Raw genomic sequence first — 16,675 nt, 5'->3', positions numbered from 1 at the left:
GTAGCAATGGAAAATAGCAGTGTCAGAAGACCTGGGTTCCTTCACTAGCTATGTGACCTTGATGCCACCTTAATCTATAAAAGGCGAATAATAACCGGCCTATTATACACACAGTAGAAAATTATTCAATTTATATAAAAACTGATCACCTGTTTTAATATATTTTAAGAGATACAGGAAAAGATTCTTCTTAAAATTCTTTTCATAGTAAGGCTGCTGGTGAAAAAGCACTGGCTTTACATTCAGGAGTCCTGTGTTTCTTGGATTCTTGCTTTGCTACTTATTCGTGGTGTGACCCTAGGAAAATTATTCTCCATGCTTTCGCTTTCCTTGTATGCTTGACACAATCCCAGCTCAGAAGACTGTTGTAGGGATTAAGTGAGGCAAATGAATAAGCACTCACTCAACATATATTCATCTAGCAATTATTCTGCTTGGTGCAATCCCGGTTAAAAGTCCCTTTGTGAAATACACACACACACACACACACACACACACACAGGCACTCATGCTAGACTTCGGGGATTAGAAAAGAAGTCAATGACACATTAAAGCAACATTATGGCAAAAAAATAGATATTAATTTTTTTTTACCTATATACCTTCTAGGAACCAGTCATAGGAATCTGGTTAGTTTTTTGAGCTGTTACAAACAAATTTGCAAGACTGAATCCAAGCACAAAATATCAGGTCTGGATTCAGAAAATAGTTCTGAACTAACAGAAAACACATTTCAAATTTAGCTGCTCACAAGTGGAATGTCCCTGACAGGATAAACACAAGAAGGTCACAAACAAGACAAAGGTTACAAGTGATGGCACATACTACACAACAAATAACTAATATAGGGTCTGGCATAGGTTAACTGCTTATAAATATTGGTTGAAAGAAGTGAATTGAGTCCCAACTCTGCCACTTTCAGTCCAAGTGACTCTGGGTAAGTTGTCAACTTCTCTGAATCTTAGTTCTCTATAAAATAGAAATGTGTCTGCTTTATCTAACTCATAGGAAAGTTGTAATCAAGTGAAATCACATGAGAATGTACTAGCACTAATAAAACAATGACACACATAATGACTACTGCTACCAACTACCTTACAAGCCTACTTGTAGAAAAGTAACATAATATGTAAGCACCAGGAAAGAGACAGCATCAAGATCTACTGAAACAAAACAAAACAAAACACAAGTTTTTTTCTAAAAATGGCATTTTCTTTATGATGAAAGGTGCTGGTCACTGCTAAATTGGTGCTGGGCCTTTTCTAAACCCTAGATTACAGCAGCAGGGTCTGCTAGTGGTATCTTGCAAGACTGAATCCCCCAGTAGGCGCAGGAGACAGCGAGAGGCCGATCTGAGGATCCCCAGATTAGAACAAGGCACTACAGGAAAGGTAGTTAGCCTTTGTAGTTAGCCGAGCGAGAAAACAACAGCGCCAAGACAGTTCCACCTTCCACAGGGATTAGAGACCGCCCGCCAGCCTAACTCACCCGGGTCAGCCAAAGCGCGCCCTAAAACCCCGCCTCGTCCAGCGCCCGGGACCTCCGCGTCTCCCGCCAAGCCCTGCGTCCCCTGTCCCTGCTTCCGGGCACGTACGCAGTGTGTCGAGAGGCTCGGGGAGCGCCACCTGGACCGGCTTCTTACTCACTGTCGGTTCTTAGGGCACCTGCTGTCCAGCCAGCCGAGCCTCCTGGCGCTGTCCTTCCCCTGGCTCCTAGGACTTGCCTTCCGTCGGAGCCACAAATGCAGTGACAGCAACCTCTCCAGGAACCCAAGAATTAGAGACCCAGACAGCCAAACCTAGGGAGAGGGACGAGCCCGGGGCGGGGCAGCCGTTTGGACACGCCCTGAACCCGCCCCGGTTGTCTCCCAAGCAGTCCCGGGTGGCCGAGAAACGCGGACCTGAGGAGGAGAGCCAGGACACAGGGCCCCACTCCTGATTTCTTCCCGCTCCACGCGGTCCGGACTCCCCCGTAACTCCCTCTCTGACCTCGGGGCGCTCCGCCCACTTCCAGCTGCCGGGCACGCACGCGCACTTGCTGACTTGCTTTGACAGCTTTGGCCAACTGGGATGGGAGGGAGCAGGAGGTGTCGCGAGAGTTGGCCTCACACCGCCTCGTTTGTGTAACTATGGCGAGCCTGGGAATCGAGGCAGAGCAGGAGCCACTCTTAGAGGACCGCACAGCCGGAAGCAGGTGAGCGGATGTTGGGGGAAGGCCCCCTCACCTTCCTGCACTATTGCCACTGGCCCCTTTCCCGGCGTCAGCCTCATGGGCCCGAACGTGGGATTCAGGGCGGCGGGAGGCTGTGGCCGGTCGCGCGAGACCGGATGATGTGCTCCTGCTGCTGAGGAAAGAAAATTCGTCGCGCGGCGCGATGAGCAGCGAGTTCTGGTGAAGGTGTTAGAGAAATTCACACTGCTCTTGGACCTTCACTCCCAACAGTGTCGCAGCCATTAAACCACCGCATTCTGCGTTCCTCTACGGAGCTCATCACTTACACGTTTCACAAAAGTTCCGAAATGATGGTTTTAATTGATACTTGAAGAAACCTCTCTTAGTATTGACTTAATTGCGTGATAACTTTTTGATACTTCGTTAGCAAGTAAAACCTGTACAAAACGAGCATACCTTTCTCCTATGCCAAACATGTAAAGACCAATTTCTTAGCGTTTAAGGATGAACTGTACTTCGACCCTTATATTTCTGGTTATTTTGATCCTACTTTATGGACAGTAATTCAGAATTGTTCAGTTTGTCTCTTACTACTCAGTTAAGTAACTATTTTTGTCTTTAGGAAAACGGAATTAAATATTATTGTGTTTGAAACATAATTTATCAAGTAAATTAATACACAGTTAAGCTGTCAACGACCATGTTAATTTTTGTTAATTTTCGTTTGTCTCTCTTAAGCACCAGACTTTCATTTTAACCACTCTGTTTGAAACTCTTTGGGCAGTGTATTTCTCTGGTCCCCGCTTTACTACACGGATTATATGTATTGCAATTTTATCTACATTTTATCCTGAGATCAATACAATTATTATCAATTCCGAAATATTCCATAATACAGGGTTGTACTCAGGGCCTATTGAGACATTTTGGACTATTTGCTTCTATACTAGTTTATTTTACACTTTTTTTTAAAGATTTTATTTATTTATTTGAGAGAGAGAGAGCATGAGCAGGTTGAAAGGCAGAGGGAGAAGCAGATTTCCCCAGTGAGCCCGGAGCCCATTCCTGGGATCATTACCTGAGCCTGAGGCAGATGCTTTAACCTACTGAGCCACCCAGGCGCCCTTTACTTTCTTTCACTTTCTTACTAATTTATTCTACACTGCTACACGCTTCATGTTTTATGTCTGCTTTTTAGATTTTCTACCTAATCTGTTGCTGGCAGACTATTCCTCATCATGTTTTGTTATGTATTGACAATCCCTGTTTTTGTTGCTGTCAGCAGCCTCTCTTCTCCCAACTTTATTTTGAGATTTCTGGTTTGCTGCTGCTTTGAAAACCATTTCTAAACTTAATAGAATTATGTGCAGTTAGAACATGGAAGCTATGACTAAGGACTAACCATCTCTCTTAGGTGCATGTGCTTCAGTGCATAGACTGTGACATTTGGATTTCTCAAAGTTCATTTTGCTTCTACCTGTGTTCTTGACTATTTTTCAGATAAATTCAGGATCCTTGAGTTAATAGTTAGATGTGGTCTTACGGTATATATTGTGTCACCATGTCCAAATAAATCTACTTTAAATAAGCAATTCTTTTTCTTACTTTTTTTTTTTTGAAGATTTTATTTATTTATTTACTAGAGAGAGAGACACAGCAAGAGAGGGAACACAAGAAGGGGGAGTGGGAGAGGGAGAAGCAGGCTTCCCACGGAGCAGGAAGCCGCATGCCGGGCTCGATCCCAGGACCCTGGAATCATGACCTAAGCCGAAGGCAGACGCCCAACAACAGCCACCCAGGCGCCCCTCTTTTTCTTACTTTTATGTACTCTTATGCTTCAGTTATGTCTGAGTGATTGTTTGAGGCTCATTAGGGTGCATCTAAATTCAGATGTTCTGTCCATAAACAATACTTGATTGAGGTTCTAGATTTAGCATTTTAAAAATAAAAGTGTATTTTTTAAATAAGGGTGCGCCTGGGTGCCTCAGTTGGTTAAGCAACTGCCTTCGGCTCAGGTCATGATCCTGGAGTCCTGGGATTGAGTCCCACATTGGGCTCTCTGCTCAGCGGGGAGTCTGCTTCTCCCTCTGACCCTCCCCCCTCTCATGCTCTCTCTTTGTCTCATTCTCTCTCTCTAATAAATAAATAAATAAAATCTTTAAATAAGGGTGTATTTCGGGGTGCCTGGTGGCTCAGCCGGTTAAGCATCTGCTTTCGACTCAGGTCATGATCCCAGAATCCTGGGATTGAGCCCCGCATCGGGCCCTCCCCCTCCCTCGCTGCTTGTGTTCCCTCTCTCGCTGTCAAATAAATAAATAAGATCTTAAAAAAATAAAAATAATAGGGTGTATTTTAAGAATAATACAATAAGCATACTGTGTTTTAAAACGTAGATTCCCGGGGTGCCTGGGTGGCTCAGATGGTTAAGTACCTGCCTTTGGCTCAGGTCATGATCTCTAGGTTCTAGGATTGAGTCCCACGTCAGGCTCCCTGCTCAGCAGGGAGTCTGCTTCTCCCTCTTCCTCTGCTTCTCCCCACTGCTCCTGCTCTCTCTGTATCTCTGTCTCAAATGAATAAATAAAAAAATTCTTTAGAAAAAAAACAGATTCCCTAGTAAAATGAACATATATCTAACTAATTGACAAGCTCTGTTTGCTTCGAGTAAATTGTAGAAACTACAGCCTAGTTCACCACCAACTTTTTCTCACTAAGGAGGTTAGTTTTAATTTACTGGTCTGGTGAGTCCTTAGTGGTCTCCACTGACCCCATCTGTAGTGTTTAAGAGAACAAAATATTGGCAAACTTTTTCTGTAAAGGCCCAAATGGTAAATATTTTAGGCTTTGCAGGACAAGAGGCAAAATCAAAGATATTATAGAGGTATTTAGATAACAAGAAAGAAAAATTCTCACAAAAAATTTTAGTAATGAAGTTTAAAATATAATAAATGAGTAAAATTTTTTGCAATACAAATCCATGAGAGGAATGGAATTTCTTTTTAGGAGTGGCATTTTTCTTAACTAGAGTTAAAAGTTGATGTTTTCTAACAAGTTGCTCACAAATATTCATCTGTAAAAACATTCTCCAGTAGAAACTAGTAATCTAGAAACAGGTGATAAGTTGGATTTGGACTAAAGACTGTAGATTGCTGATCCCTCTTTTAGATTATCCTAAAATGTTAACAGGTACTTAAAATTTTCTTTGCAGCTCTAGTCCAATTTCTGTATTACAGATAATATCTGCAACTTCTGGTCTTATAGAGCATATCCTTATAGAACATTCTCAGTTTATTTTTGCCTTCTAAATTTTATACTGTATTACCATTACACTATTCTGTCAATGAGCACACACTTTTTTCTCTTATCTTCTTTGAATATGGGTTCTTTTTTGCTCTTCAGTAGTTCACAAATGCTCTCTCTGGTAAATAATAATTTTATTTTTCCCTCAGTAAATCCAGAGTCATTTTTTGCGTTTGTTTTTTTTTTAAATAAAGATTTTATTTATTTATTTTTCAGAGAGAGAGAGAACACAAGCAGGGGGAGCAGCAGGCAGAGAGAGAAGCAGGCTCCCCGCTGAGCAAGGAGCCCGATGCAGGACTCGATTCCAGGACCTTGGGATCATGACCTGAGCCGAAGGTAGATGCTTAACTGAGCCACCCAGCCATCTCCAGAGTCATTTTTTTAAAATAAAGTACTGCTGTTTACCCAAGGTCCTTGTATTAAATAATGATCTTTTGGACCTAAATTTGGCACTGTTTACTTATTTCTGTTACATTTTATTTAACTTATTTTGGTGATCAGTTCACTCCAGTATTTCATGTATTCTTCCCAGTTTTTAAGTTACAAGTTTGACAAATTGTCTTGGAAGTGCAGCATTCCTTCTTGTGACTTTGTGATACAAGAAAGAAACCTTCAGATTACTTAATCTTAACCATGTGACATGGTTGATTGAATCATCACAATTAAGAAAATATAATAAGGGACGCCTGGGTGGCTCAGTTGGTTAAGTGTCTGCTTTTGGCTCAGGTCATGATTGGGATTGAGCCCAGCATCAGGCTCCCTGCTCAGTGAGGAACCTGCTTTTCCCTCTCGCTCTACTTGCTGTTCCTCCTGCTTGTGCTCTTTCTCTCTCTCTCACTCTCTCTCTCTCTCTCTCTGTAAAATAAAATATATATTTAAAAAGGGTGCCTGGGTGGCTCAGTTGTTTAAGTGACTGCTTTCCGCTCAGGTCATGATCCTGGAGTCCTGGGATCGAGTCCCATGTCGGGCTCCCGGCTCAGTGGGGAGCCTACTTTTCCCCCTGACCCTCTCCCCTCTTGGGCTCTTTCTCTCTTTTTCTCAAATAAATAAATAAAATCTTTAAGATATATATATATATAATAAAAATGGTAACGGGGCATCTGGGTGGCTGAGTCAGTTAGGCCTCCAACTCTTTTTTTAATTTTAATTTTATTTTAAAATTTAAATTTAGTTAATTAACATATACTGTATTATTAGTTTCAGAAGTAGAGGTCAGTGATTCATCAGTCTTATATAATACGCAGTGCTCATTCCATCACGTGCCCGCATTAACATCCATCACCCAGTTATCCCACCCCTCACCCCCTCCCCTCCAGCAACCCTCAGTTTGCTTCCTATGATTAAGAGTCTCTTATGGTTTGTCTCCCTCTGGTTTTGTCTTGTTTTATTTTTTCGCCTCTTCCCCTTTGATCCTCTGCTTTGTTTTCTTAAATTCCACATATGAATGAGATCATATAATAATTATCTTTCTCTGATTGACTTAGTTCGCTTAGCATAACACCCTCTCTACTTCCATCCATGTCATTGCAAATGGCAAGATTTCACTTTTTTTTAAAGATTTTATTTATTCATTTGAGACACAGAGATAGAGAGAGCATGAGCAGGGGGAGAGGCAGAGGGAGAGGGAGAAGCAGGCTCCCCGCCGAGCCAGGAGCCCAATGTGGGGCTTGATCCCAGGACCCCGGGATCATGACCTGAGCCGAAGGCAGACGCCTAACCATCTGAGCCACCCAGGTGCCCCAGGATTTCATTTTTTTTTTTGATGACTGAGTAATATTCCATTCTATATATGTATGCCACATCTTCTTTATCCATTCATTTGTTGATAGACATATGGGCTCTTTCTATAGTTTGGCTATTGTGGACATGACTGCTATAGACAGATCACTACAAGGACACCTGGGTGGCTCAGGTCATGATCCCAGGCTCCTTGCCCAGCAGGGAGCCAGCTTCTCCCTCTGCCTGCCATTCCCTCTGCTTGTGTGCACTCTCCTTCTCTTTCTGACAAATAAATAAATAAAATCTTTTGAAAAAAAAATAAATCGATCACTACATTTGTATCTTTGGGGTAAATATCCAGTAGTGCAATTGCTGGTCCTAGGGTAGCTCTATTTTCAACTTTTTGAGGAACCTCCATACTGTTTTCCAGAGTGGCTGCACCAGCTTGCATTCCCACCAACAGTATAGTTCCCCCTTCTTTGCATCCTCGCCAGCGTCTGTCGTTTCCTGACTTGCTAATTTTAGCTATTCCAACCCATGTGAGGTGGTAACTTATTGTGGTTTTGATTTGTATTTCCTTGATGCCAAGTGATGTTGAGCATTTTTTCATGTGTCTGTTGGCCATTTGTATGTCTTTGGAGAAATATCTGTTCATGTCTTCTGCCTATTTTATGATTGGATTATTTGTCCTTTGGGTGTTGAGTTTGATAAGTTCTTTAAAGATTTTAGATACTAGCCCTTTATCTGATAAGACATTTGCAAATATCTTCTCCCATTCTGTGGTTGTCTTTTGGTTTTGTGGACTGTTTTCCTTTGCTGAGCAAAAGCTTTTTATCTTGATGAAGTGCCAGTAGTTCATTTTAAGCCCTGACCCTTGATTTCAGTTCAGGTCATGATCTCAGAGTGGTGAGATCAAGCCCACCCGTCGGGTTCCATGCTCAGTGCAGAGTCTGCTTCTCTTTCTCTCTCCCTCTCCCTCAGCCACTCCCCCCACTCATGCGTTCTCTATTTCTAAAATAAATAAATCTTAAAAAAAAAAAAAGTGGTAACTTGTGTCACCGAATGGCTCCGTTGTTAAGCATCTGCCTTCAGCTCAGGTCATGATCCCAGAGTCCTGGGATTGAGCCCCACATCGGGTTCTCTGCTTGGCGGGAAGCCTGCTTCTCCCTCTCCTACTCCCCGTACTTGTGTTCCCTCTCTCACTCATTGTGTCTCTCTCTGTCAAATAAATAAATAAAATCTTTTAAAAAAATAATAATAAAATTTTAAAAATGGTAACTTGACTGAAGGACAGTTACATTCTCCTATGTTCCTACTCCCTCCAACAGAGTAGAAAGATGCACTTCTTCACCAAAATTATACTTTTGAATTAAAAAGAAGGAAGAAGTAAAATTCTTTATTTTGAAAAATTTCAAATCCAGAGAAAAGTTGAAAAAAGAGTACAATGAACACCTGTATACCCTGTCACTAACTATTAGCCTTTTCCACACTGCTCGGATTTCTTTCTATATACCCACATACCCTTCTTTTGCTAAACTTCCCAAAAGCAGGTTGCAGATATCATGGTACTTTATCCCAGGTATTTCAGTCTGCAGCCTGCATCTTCTGTTTTTTCTTTTTTAAAGATTTATTTATTTATTTTTAGAGAGAAAGAGCACATGCATGCAATGGGAGGAGCAGAGGGAGAGGAAGAGAGAGAAGCACACTCTCCACTGAGTACAGAGCCTGACTTCACAACGCTGAGATCATGACCTGAGCCAAACCAAGAGTCGGCCACTTCACCAACTTAGCTACCCACGTGCCCCTGCAGCCTGCATCTTCTCAAAACAAAAACATTCTTTTACACAACTACATCACTATTGGCATAGCTAAAAATACAATACTAATTCAAAATACCATGCAGTATACAGTCTATACTCAAGTTTTTTTCAGTTGTTCCAAAAATGTACTTTATGGCTATTAAAAACAACAACAACGGGATCCAGGGGCACCTGGGTGGTCGGTTAAATGTCCAACTCTTGATTTTGGCTAAGATCATGATCTCAGGGTAATCAGCTCAGGTCATGATCTTGGGTGGTGGGATCGAGCCTCATGTCAGGCTCCATGCTCAGCGGGGAGTTGGCTCGAGATTCTCTCCCTTTCTTTCTGCCCCAACCCCCACTCATGCACTCGTGCTGTCTCCCCCTTTCAAATAAATCTTTAAAAAAGAAAAAAAACAGGATCCAGTTAATGGTCATGCATTGATTGTTGTATTTTTTTAGACTCTCTCAACTGATAACTGTCCCCTGATCTTTTCTCTCTGTTCTTTCCAACGTTGAATCTTTTGACAATTCTAGGTCTTTTTCTGTAGAACGTCTCACATTCTGGATTTTTGGCCTGTTTCTTTTTTAACAGATCCTGGTCAGTCATTTCTGGCAAGAACTTCCCATGGGTTATGTTGAGAATGTCCCAATATACTAATGTAAGGAGGCATCAGATGCCCAGCCATCCCACTATTGTGGTTGCCAAGCTTAACCACTTGGTTAAGAGGGTGACTGCTATATCTCTTGATTATAAAGCCTCATTTTCCATTTTGGGATTAGGAAGTAGCCAGTGGGCTGATACTTTGAGACCCTGTGACTATCCTGTCCTCAACAACTTTTCAACCAGTTGTTTTAGGATCCATCAATTATCCTTTCTCTTTTTTTTTTTTTTTTTTTAAGATTTTATTTATCTGACAGAGAGAGAGAGCAAGAGAGTGCAAGCAGGGGGAGCTGCAGAGGGAGAGGCAGAAGCAGACTCCCCACTGAGCAAGGAGCCCTGGCTGGGGCTGGATCACAGCCCCAGGATCATGACCTGAGCCGAAGGAAGAAGCTTAACTGACTGAGCTACCCAGGCGCCCCTCAATTATCCTTTCTTTCATCCATTATTACATGGAGAGTGTTATTAAATAGGAATTTTCTAAATCTGTTATCCCTTCAATATTTAATAGCTGTCATTAAAAGAAGGAAATTTTTTTTAAAGATTTTATTTATTTATTTGACAGAGAGAGACACAGCGAGAGAGGGAACACAAGCAGGGGGAGTGGGAGAAGGAGAAGCAGGCTTCCCGGGGAGCAGGGAGCCCGATGTGGGGCTCCATCCCAGGACCCAGAAACCATGACCTGAGCCGAAGGCAGATGCTTAAAGACTGAGCCACCCAGGTGCCCCAATAATAAGATCTTTAAAAAAAAAAAAAAAGATCTGAGCCAAATAGTTACTTGAAATTTTCAGGCTTATTTTTTTTTTTCCCCAGTCAACTATGGTTTTATTGCTTCGTTTTCTTTTTTTTTTAATTTTTTTATTGTTATGTTAATCACCATATATTACATAATTTGTTTTGGTGTAGTGTTCCATGATTCATTGTTTGTTCATAACACCCAGTGCTCCATGCAGAATGTGCCCTCCTCAATACCCATCACCAGGCTAACCCATCCCCCCACTCTCCTCCCCTCCAGAAACCTCAGTTTGTTTTTCAGAGTCCATCATCTCTCCTGGTTCGTCTCCCCCTCTGACTTACTCCCCTTCATTCTTCCTCTCCTGCTATCTTCTTCTTTTTCTTTTTTCTTAAAATATGTTGCGTTATTTGTTTCAGAAGTACAGATCTGTGATTCAACAGTCTTACTCAATTCACAGCTCTCACCGTAGCACATATCTTCCCCAATGTCTATCACCCAGCCACCCCATCCCTCCCACCCCCGACCACTCCAGCAACCCTCAGTTTGTTCCTGAGATTAAGAATTCCTCATATCAGTGAGGTCATATGATACATGTCTTTCTCTGATTGACTTATTTCACTCAGCATAACACCCTCCAGTTCCATCCACGTCGTTGCAAATGGCAAGATCTCATTCCTTTTGATGGCTGCATAATATTCCATTGTGTATATATACCACCTCTTCTTTATCCATTCATCTGTTGATGGACATCTTGGCTCTTTCCACAGTTTGGCTATTGTGGACATTGCTGCTATAAACATTGGGGTGCACGTACCCCTTCGGGTCCCTACATTTGTATCTTTGTGGTAAATACCCAGTAGTGCAATTGCTGGATCGAATGGTAGCTCTAATTTCAACTGTTTGAGGAACCTCCATACTGTTTTCCAGAGGGGTTGCACCAGTCAGGCTTATTTTAATGATAGTTCTTATTAGTGATGGTCATTTTAACTTCTTTTTTTTTAAAGATTTTATTTATTTATTTGACAGAGAGAGGGAACACAAGCAGGGGGAGTGGGAGAGGGAGAAGCAGACTCCCAGCTGAGCAGAGAGCCCAATGTGGGGCTTGATCCCAGGACCCCGAGATCATGACCTGAGTTGAAGGCAGACGCTTAACGACTGAGCCTCCCAGGTGCCCCGTCATTTTAATTTCTGATATCCAGGAAATAATAATGTGTTCATTGAAAATATAATACCCAATGCTGGAAAGTGATACCAGAATCCAGTGCTGTGGGAATGAATGGTGGATACCTTTTGCTGATCTGTAATTATCTGCATTATGTATTCCAAATTCCAGGACATTGATTTCCAAATAGATGGTCCCCGACTTATGATAGCTTAGCTTACGATTTTGCAACTATACAATGGTGCAAAAGTGATATGCTTTCAGTAGAAACCATACTCCAAATTTTGAATTTTGATCTTTTCCTGGCCTAGTGATACATGATAGGCTACTCTCTTGCAGTGCTAGACAGCGGCAGAGAGCCACTGTTCCCAGTCAGCCACTTGATCACCAGCATAACACACCCATGCACTTTCAACCATTCTGTACCCATACAGGCATTGTGTTTCTCACTTTTAGTACAGTATTTTATAAATTACATGAGATATTCAACACTTCGTTATAAAACAGGCTTTGTGTTAGATGATTTTTCTCAACCGTAGGCTAATGTCAGTGTTCTGAGCATGTTTAAGGTAGGCTGGGTTAAGCTATGGTGTTCAGTAGGTTAGGTATATTAAATGCATTTCCAACTTAATGTATTTCCAATTTACAATGGGTTTTTTGGGAGGTAACCCCATTGTAAGTCAAGAATGATCAATATGAGCATCTGGGGTTCTGGTTTTTAGACTGGGGAGAGGGCAGGAGGGGCAGAGGGAAAAGAAGAAAGAGAATCTTAAGCAGATTCCACACCCAGTGCAGAACCCAGTGAGGAGCCGCACATGAGGCTCAACCTCACAATCCTGACATCATGACCTGAGCTGAAATCAAGAGTTAGTTGCTTAACCAACTGAGCCACCCAGGTGCCCCTGGGGTTCTGCTATTTTTCAGGTATGCTACATTATGGTGAAAAGTCTATTTTTATGGAATGGCATATACAGTATTAAGAACTTCATATATATTATATCAGCAACTAATATACCTGGCACATAGTAAATCTAATTAATATTATCTGTCTTCCTTCACTCTACCACTCCCAATCACATCACTTTTCAAAAAAAAAAAAGTTTCTTTTTTGAAACGTTTCTCTTTGAAGACAACTTTGACAGCTCTAAGGTCTATTTTAGAAAATAACTTTAGAACATAAGAAGGCATTTGGCTGTTATGTTTGTCTTAATTATTTTAAAACATAAAGCTCGTATTAAGATAAATTTGTTAACTCTTTCCATATGTGAATGTGAGAATGTAATGAAACCATACACACCCTCATGTATCACCTGACTGAAGTAAGATGTACACTTAATATACTTGCCTTTACTCCAGGTCATAGGCTTATATGAAAGATCAACCCAGTCTAGAAGGACCTTGGACTCTCTTTAGTCCACTGGTAGAACTTGTCTGGTAACCCATGTTGGAGCAAAGGCAAGTGTTCTAGAGGTCCCAGGCCTAGGAATGTCACATCAAACTTTTCTGGTGTCACTTCTATATTAATTTTGCTGAAAGTACCTAGCCAAAATAGCTTCCTGCAGCAAAGTCAATTTACTGTTATCAAATAGAACATGTCATAATGATGATAGTAATTATTTTTTAAAATACGTAATAGTTGTATATCCCATCCATAGGAGATCTAGTTGTTGTAGCTAGTTTGATTTATTTTGATAGCTTTATTTATTTTGTCAGTTTAACAAATTCCAACACTTGATTTGTAGCAGGTCAATGATAGCAAAATAATTAGTTGACAAAATGTTATGCCTTTTTAAGCTACCTGATGTCTCCCAAGTTTGTGTATAATGATGCATTAATATAACCTATTGAAATTCAAAGAAATAATGCTTATTCATAGATAATTAGCACAACAAGAACCAATATTAGTAAATTATACCTCTGTCATATCTTTTTAATTACTTTAAGAGAGAGAAAATAAAGTTGTACTTTAGGAGAGAGAAAATAAAATTGCACATAATGAGATAACATTATACTACTTTTTTCTTCTTTAATCCTAGAGAATGGGATATTACAGAAACTGAAGAACATTATAAGAGCCGATGGATATCTATTAGGATTCTATATCTTACCATGTTTCTCAGCAGTGTAGGTAAGTATTAGAAATTATATATAATTTCAAAAATTCGGAAAGTATCTTATTTTAATGTCACTTAATTTTTAAAAATTATTATTTTGGTAAAAATCACATAATACAAAATTTCCCATCTTAACTATTTCTAAGATCAGAAGTGTTACATTTGTCTACATGATTATGTAACCAATCTCCAGAGCTTTTTCATCTTGCTAAACTTAAAATTCTGTACCCATTAAACAACTCCTCATTTCCCCCTACTCCTACGTCCTGGCAACCACCATTCTTTCTGTTTTCTATGAATTGGACTACTCTAGATACTTCATATAAATGGAATCATACAGTATTTTTCTTTTTGTGACTATTTTATTTAGCATAATGTTCTTAAGGTTCATCCATGTTATAATATGAGTCAGAATTTCCTTTTTTTTTTTAAGGCTCAATAATAGTCCATTGTATATGTGGTGGGGAGGAAAATCTTTTCCTCTACTTTCTTAGGTTCTGTAGCTGGCCCCTGCAAATTAAAGCAATGGAAGACAAATCAACAGAATGAAATCTTGCTATTTGCAACTACAGGCTACATGGGTAGAGCTAGAGAATATGCTAAGCGAAATAAGTCAGGTAGAGAAAGACCAAAACCATATGATTTCATTCATATGTGGAATTTAAGAAACAACAAAAAGCAAAGGGTAAAAAAAAAGAGAGAGAGAGACAAACCAAGAAACAGACTCTTAACTAACTATAAAGAACAAACTGATGGCCAATCAGAGGGGAGGAGGGATGGGTGAAATAGGGGATTGGGGATTAAGGAGTGCACTTGTCATGATGAACACTGGGTAATATATGGAACTCTTGAATCAGTATATTGTACACCTAGAACTAATATAACACTGTATGTTTACTGGAATTAAAATAAAATACTTCTAATTTTTAGTAATTATCTAAAATTATAAGTAATAATTTTAATTTTAATAGCAAAAAAGAAAATTATTTTAACTTTAGATTTTAATTAGTATGTTAAACATTTTACCTGTTTGTAAGTTTCTTGATTGTGAAATTGTAACCTTGATTTCAAATATTAGTTTACTCTTCTAGTCCTCTTTTCCTCAAAATCAATATGTCAATTCAAAATACACTAAAATGAAACTAATAACTAATTTATTTATTTATTTATTTATTTGTCAGAGAGAGAGAGCACAAGCAGGGGGAACAGCAGAGGGATAGGGAAAAGCCAGCTCCCCACTGAGAGGAAATTATTTTTTAAAATAGGCTTTCTAAAAAGAATGAAGTATTGGGTGCCTGGGTGGCTCAGTTGGTTAAGTGTCTGCCTTCAGCTCAGGTCATGATCCCGGGGTTCTGGGCTCAAGCCCCGCATCGGGCTCCCTACTCAGCGGGGAGCCTGCTGCTCCCGCTCTCCCTGTGTGCTCTCTCTGTCAGATTAATAAATAAAATCTTGAAATAAATAAATAAATAAGGTTCATGTTATAGTTCCAAAAATTCTATCTATAGTGATGAAATCATTTTAAGTATAAATAACACATTTTGCCTCTTTACAGGATTTTCTATTGTGATAATGTCAATATGGCCATATCTCCAAAAGGTTTGTACACTTTAATCTATTATTCTCTTAAGTACCTATAGTAATAATAACTCTTATATAGTTAAGAGTTTTCTTAAGAGTCTCTTTGGTATTTTATTGATTTAGTCCTTGCTAGAGTAACTTGAGATAATTCCTCAAAAGAGGCTTACAGGTAAGGTGATCAAATGCTTTATTGTGCAAACCAGAACACTCTTGAAGTGAAGGGAGTACTATATCAGGAAAACAAGATTATACCTGGACAGTCCCAGGCAAATGTAGATGTATGGTCACCTACTTATTAGCCACTTTCACATCCCATCAATACCCTCTCCCTGATAAAAAAGAAACTAAACTACACATAGTCTGAATTCCCAAAATGTACAAATGACATTTATATGGAATAATTTTGTGCTTTCTTATAGAATTAATTTGGGTTGTCAGGTGACCTGTAAAAAGAATAGATAATATATGTATTTTGATTCTTTGGTTACTAGATGGGAAGGAGAGGGTCAAGAAGATTCAAGTTTAGTGGGTACCCTGCCATCAGTTAATCATCAAGTCCTGCCAATTCTATCTTTAAAAAAAATTATATATATATATGTATATACATATTTGACATATAACATAATGTAGATATATGTCAATTCTATCTTAAATCTCCAGAAATGAACTTAATGAAAATCAGTATATAAGTTGCAGACATAATTCATCTATAACAGTATTTCATTTAAGGTTCTTGTTGGAGCTCCTCTGTACTCTCCAGCCTCCTGTTCACTCCTTAAACTGCTACAGTCTGATTAACTCTGCTACCCTGAAACTGCTCTCCTTAAAGTCATCAGTGACTTAATTGCTGACCAAATAGATACTTTTCAGTCCTTTAGGTGATATTTGGGTAGCATTTGACATTGTCCTCTCCCTGCTTCTGAAAACCCTCTCTTAGCTTCTGTACATTTCTTTCTCCTGGCTTTGCTCTTTAAATATTTGTTCTTAAATTCTTTTGTAAGATTTATCAACTTGCTCCTTATATGTTGGCTTTCCCAGAGGTTGGGCCGTGTGTGTGTGTGTGTGTGTGTGTGTGTGTGTGTGTGTGTGTGTGTGTGTGTGTGTGTGTGTGTGTTGTAGCCTAAATCCTAAGCTTTGGTCCATGTTAGATCTTTTTTTTTTAAAAATATTTATTTATTTTTTTTAAAAAAAAGATTTTATTTATTTATTTGACAGAGAGAGGCACAGCAAGAGAAGGAACACAAGCAGGGGGAGTGGGAGAGGGAGAAGCAGGCCTCCTGCAGAGCGGGAAGCCCGATGTGGGGCTCGATCCCAGGACCCTGGGATCATGACCTGAGCCAAAGGCAGATGGTTAATGACTGAGCCACCCAGGCGCCCCTGGTCCATGTTAGATCTGTAGCCAACAATTTGTTAGACATATCTACTTGAATGAACCTA

The 16,675-nt window shown here is 40.0% G+C and overlaps 2 protein-coding genes across 6 annotated transcripts in view; one reads left to right on the top strand and one right to left on the bottom strand.

Moving 5' to 3' along the window:
* ABHD18 (abhydrolase domain containing 18) overlaps positions 1-2,022 on the bottom strand; it is a 51,772-nt gene extending 49,750 nt beyond the window's left edge. For 2 of the 5 annotated variants that reach the window (XM_027597852.2, XM_027597856.2), the window contains exon 1: positions 1,489-1,999. The gene's annotated coding sequence lies outside the window, so the exon portion shown is untranslated. Of the gene's footprint in view, positions 1-1,488 lie in introns of all 5 variants that reach the window. The other 3 variants (XM_027597855.2, XM_027597853.2, XM_027597854.2) reach the window with 3 other exon arrangements.
* Positions 2,023-2,034: 12 nt separating this feature from the next.
* MFSD8 (major facilitator superfamily domain containing 8) overlaps positions 2,035-16,675 on the top strand; it is a 37,590-nt gene continuing 22,949 nt past the window's right edge. The window contains exons 1-3 of the mRNA XM_027597851.1: positions 2,035-2,193; positions 13,583-13,674; positions 15,213-15,256. Coding sequence (XP_027453652.1) covers positions 2,129-2,193; positions 13,583-13,674; positions 15,213-15,256 — 201 coding nt within the window. The 5' untranslated portion in view covers positions 2,035-2,128. The remainder of the gene's footprint in view (positions 2,194-13,582; positions 13,675-15,212; positions 15,257-16,675) is intronic.

This window comes from Zalophus californianus, chromosome 2, assembly GCF_009762305.2.
Source record: "Zalophus californianus isolate mZalCal1 chromosome 2, mZalCal1.pri.v2, whole genome shotgun sequence".
Taxonomy (NCBI): domain Eukaryota; kingdom Metazoa; phylum Chordata; class Mammalia; order Carnivora; family Otariidae; genus Zalophus; species Zalophus californianus.
The sequence above is the reverse complement of the archived record's forward strand: the minus strand, read 5'-3'. Positions and strand labels throughout refer to the sequence as shown.